Source organism: Bubalus bubalis, chromosome 4, assembly GCF_019923935.1.
Source record: "Bubalus bubalis isolate 160015118507 breed Murrah chromosome 4, NDDB_SH_1, whole genome shotgun sequence".
Lineage (NCBI taxonomy): Eukaryota > Metazoa > Chordata > Mammalia > Artiodactyla > Bovidae > Bubalus > Bubalus bubalis.
Window position 1 is genome coordinate 21,283,161 of NC_059160.1, and position 4,734 is coordinate 21,287,894.

The window sequence follows — 4,734 nt, forward strand, 5'->3', positions numbered from 1 at the left end:
CCAACTGATGCAAAGAGCTGACTCATTGGAAAAGACCCTGAAGCTGGGAAAGATTCAGAGCAGGAGGAGAAGGGGATGACAGAGGATGAGATGGTTGGATGGCATCACTGACTCAATGAACATGAGTTTGGGTAAACTCCGGGAATTGGTGATGGACAGGGAGGCCTGTGTGCTGAGGTTCATGGGGTCGCAAAGAGTCGGACACGACTGAGTGACTGAACTGAACTGTACTGAACTGAATATACCCCACACATATAAAAAACACTTTGGTAGAACAGAGAAACAGACCACTAAACAGACTGAAAATCACATGATGACAGAATAATTCTAATATCTGCTCTGATTGCTTGGATAGCCTTCCTTCAAAATCTTTGCCCAAGTCACATCCTGTACCTTTAAGAAATGACACACTGATAACACCTAACCTCTCAATCCTGTTGGGCTAAATCCCAACTCTAACCGTGTCTATACAGCGACAAGTTCTGCCCAGTGTGAAACTCAAAAGATAACATTGTTCTGGTCCCCTTTATAAAGGAAGCTGCCTGGTTTCTCCTAGCCCAGAACTGAGAACATTCCAGAGCTTCCTCCAAGATGCTGCTGATCCTGCTCTCAGTGACCTTGCTGGCCCTGAGCTCAGCTCAAAGCCTGTTTGATGGTAAGAGAAAGAAAGGGGAGAGTGCTGAGACTCTGCTTGGGGCTTAAAGGGATGGCACTGCAGTGAGGAAGATAGTAAGAGAGGACAAAAATGAAAGATGAGGTACAGAGTTCTTAAGGCAAGGATAAAGCCCTTCACATCCTCATTGACACCAAGGCCTCATACTTTATTTAAAGTGCAATTCCAACCCAATCCAGAATTTTAACCAGAGGAATGACAAGGTAAGTTTTTAACAAAGTTCTCTCTATGTGTTATGAAGGATGCATTGGAAAAAAAGAAAGACTGGAACAGAGATGTTTCTTCGTGAAGATGTTATGGTAATCAAAGTAGGCAGTAGATGAGGGTGACCTTGCTAGGAGGTGCCAGATGGATGGAGGAGGTGAAGCCCATTCAGAGCTATTTCGGAGAAAGAGACTAGGATAATCTCTCTCTCTCTCTCTCTCTCTCTCTCTCTCTCTCTTTCTCTCCATGTAGATACAGAGATCCCAGGAACCAGTGGTCTCATTTTACCCCCATCCATATTTAATATTTCAGTACATTGTTCCCAATATGGGCAAGCTTGTATCCACTTGTTTACTGCTGGTTGCCCCACCTTGAGAAATATAAGTAAAGGATTTCATGAATGGATATCTTAGAATTCTCATAGGATATAAGTCAATATAAGTAAAGGATTTCATGAATTGAGAGGGCAGAAGTCCACTAAAATATGACATTAAAATATCCCAGCACTTCACCTAAATTAGCATTACGGTTTGAGGGATCCTAGGCTTCCCTTGTAGCTCAGTCAGTAAAAAGTCTGCCTGCAAGGCCGGAGACCCAGGTTCAGTTCCAGGCTCAGGAAGATTCCCCTGGAGAAGGAAATGGCAACCCACTCCAGTATTCCTGCCTGGAGAATCCCAAGGACAGAGGAGCCTGGCAGGCTATAGTCTATAGGGTTGCAAGAGTCAGACACAACAGAACAACTAAGCTACACACACACAGGGAGGACAAAACTGCCTTTTCTCTTAGAGTTTGTGATTGATCCTCAGCACAGGAGCATCCCTGCCATTGCTTCATGTCTTCCTCCCTTTGCAATAGCATCACAGACAGTGATGGACAAGTTAAATTCAGGGATATAGAGATGTAGTTGAAAAGTCCCATTCCCTGTACAACAGCTGCGAGCCCTGAACTTACTTTACACTTCATCTTCTGCTTCTTTCCCTAGAAGGCATCCATGAAGACTTCCCTGCCCCATATATGGCAAGACTTGATTAATTCTCATTCAACCTTTTTTTTTCCATTAGCCACTTTTCATTTTTCCGGTGTCCTACTGTCATCTTTGTCTTGTCAAGGACTGATTAATGCTAGAAACCCTTCCCAGGTGGCTCAGAGGCCAAGAATCTAGCTGCAACACAGGAGACCAGGGTTCAATCCCTTGGTTGGGAAGATTCTTTGGAGAAAGAACTCCATTCCATTCCATTCCATTCCATTGTTCCTGCCTGGGAAATCCCATGGACAGAAGAACCTAGCAGCCAAAAGTCCGTGGGGTCGCAAAAGACTCAGATACGATTAAACAACAACAGCAATTAGCTTGGATGACACAGGAGAATTCTGCCTATATACTCTCTGACCAGAAATGACTGTTTAGTACCAACCACTCAACTTGGTCCTTCTTCCCTAATATTCCTCTCTCTAAATATATGGTTTAAGAAAACATGTAAAGAAATGGAATCTGGGTCCCTTTGTCCCTGTAATTAATTTTGCTCACTGTTATTTAGTCACCCTTAGGCAAACCATTATTTATGTTTCTCTCTATCTCTCTTTATTGTTGCTTATCAGGTCTTAGAAGAAGTGAATTCCACATATGCATTCAACTGGCCAGACTTGAAGTCACAGATGTCAGTTCACATCACTGACCCAAAATATAACCAGCAACATAACTGACATTGATAATCCATTTGCTTTCTCTTGTCTTTGGAAGCATCCTCTGAGAATTCTAAGATATCCAATAACTTCATTTTTGCCAAATTGAGGACACCTGTTTGTCTCAAGAACACAAAATTACTATTCAATATCACTAGTATGTGGGTGAACAGGAACCCTGCAAAATGAAGCTGAGGGTAAGAGGGAAATTGGTAGTTCACAAGCAGGTCCTAGGAGAAAGGGAATGATAAGGTGACCAGAGATCAAAATAAGAGGGGTGCCTTCCATCACCAAGTTCTTCTATTCCTGTGCTGTATCCTACAGATGCAGAGAATCCAGACCAGGGCTCCCCTGAGCACTTTCAGAGATCTACTGAGGGACCTGAAACACCACCGCCTGGAGCCCCTCCTAATGGTGAAAACCTAGAAGGTGAATCTCAGCTAGGTCCAGCCCCACAAGATGGTGAACCTCAGCAAGGACCACCCCCACAAGGTGATGGACCTCAGCAGAGACCACGTCCACAAGGTGATGGATCTCAGCAAAGACCACCTCCACGAGATGGTGAACCTCTGCAGAGACCACCCCCACCAAAGCAACGTTGTCATCACCATCCTCCCCCACTTTCTCCTGAAAGACATCGCAGACCACCACCCCTAAGACGTGGACCACAAAGATCTCCCCAAGGCCCACCAACCCAGTAATCTGGAATTCAATGACAGGTATGACTCAAGCTCACTTTCCATAAAGGTCCTAACCACTACAAGTTCCACACTTTATTATGTCATTGAATCAACTGAAAATATGTGGAAATTGCCTACTCCTGGATTCCAGTCCAAATATTTCTGTTCAGATATTCTGGAATAAAGTAGCAAGACTTTGTATTTATTACATGCTATCCAAGGTGATTCTGATTTTAAGAAAGATGGACCATAGATTGCCTTTTCCCTGATGACTACCTGTCGTAAAGTGGGTTGGTGATGAGAAAGTAGAGCCGTGTTCTCCCTTGTCCTCTCCTCTCCTCCTCCTCAGGCTCAATGACTTCCCTTCTCAAGTTTCCACCTGCCAGGCCTCCCAGGTCCCATGTGCCTGATAAATGATACTTTAATTTTTATGCCTGTAATGTTACCCAGTTTTTAAAATATTGACTTTTGATTTAATATATGCTCAAAGTAAGAAAAAAAGAAAACAAGACAAAAGTATGAAGTTAATTCTTAACAGCATATTACATCCTGCCTTCCCATTTCCTTCCCCAAAGGCCACCACAATTAGCTCCTTTGAACATCCCCTTGGGAATATTTAGACTTCCCAGGTAGCTCAAATGGTAAAGAATCTGGCTGCAATGTGGGAGACCTGGGTTCGATCTCTGAATCAGGAAGATCCCCTGGAGAAGGGCATAGCAACCCACTCCAGTATTCTCGGCTGGAGAATTCCATGGACAGCGGAGCCAGGCAGGCTACAGTCCATAGGGTTTCAAGGAGTCAGACACAACTGAGTGACTAAAACACACACACACAAACATATGCTATCTTTTCATGTGCAAATACTATACTATTTTATTTACATATCTATAAGTTCTTATTTCAAATAACATATTTTGGGGGATCTTTTATTTTTATTGAAACACAGTTGATGTACAATATTATACTAGTTTCAGATGTACTACTTAGTGATTCGACATTTATATGCATTATAAATTGATCACTACCAGAAGTCTAGTAAGCATTTGTTAAATAACTTATTTCTTAGAAAAATTCCATATCAATTTATAGAGCTATATGGATCTGTTTGCTCCTGGTTTTATTTTCATTTTAACTGTATTCTATTCCTTTGTCTGACTGTGCCATGATTTCTTTAACTAAAGCTCTATCAATGGACACTTAGGCTACCCTCAGTTTTTTGCTATTATAGGATATACTGCAGTAACCATCTTTGTAAATATAATGTATGTTTGAACATTATAAATAGCAGCCTAGAGACAAACAGCCTAAGAAAAAACTTTCTTCATCTTGCAAGCAACAATTTAGAACTCACTGTCTGTTACATGCATTCTAATCATAAACAAGAACATTTAGAAGATTACAGGACATGGAGGAAGAACAGAAAGTGAGAAGTTGGGCTCTCATCAACTTCCTTTCAGTTACCAGCAGGGCTATGAACTCAGTTTCCAATACTCTCTG

At 42.1% G+C, this 4,734-nt stretch overlaps 1 protein-coding gene across 1 annotated transcript; it reads left to right on the top strand.

The window, feature by feature from the left end:
- The first annotated feature begins 231 nt into the window (after nucleotides 1-231).
- On the top strand, nucleotides 232-3,836 carry LOC123465646 (basic salivary proline-rich protein 3-like). The gene is made up of 2 exons (XM_045165194.1): nucleotides 232-655; nucleotides 2,882-3,836. Exons 1-2 carry the CDS (start codon nucleotides 592-594, stop codon nucleotides 3,256-3,258), a joined length of 441 nt encoding a protein of 146 aa, XP_045021129.1. The 5' UTR covers nucleotides 232-591; the 3' UTR covers nucleotides 3,259-3,836.
- The last annotated feature ends 898 nt before the right edge of the window (nucleotides 3,837-4,734 follow it).

Bases quoted from the DNA above. Each gene is read 5' to 3' on its own strand.
- LOC123465646 (XM_045165194.1), top strand. From the start codon at position 592: ATGCTGCTGATCCTGCTCTCAGTGACCTTGCTGGCCCTGAGCTCAGCT. The intron at 656-2,881 runs GTAAGAGAAAGA...TGTATCCTACAG, and splicing joins AGCTCAAAGCCTGTTTGATG to ATGCAGAGAATCCAGACCAG.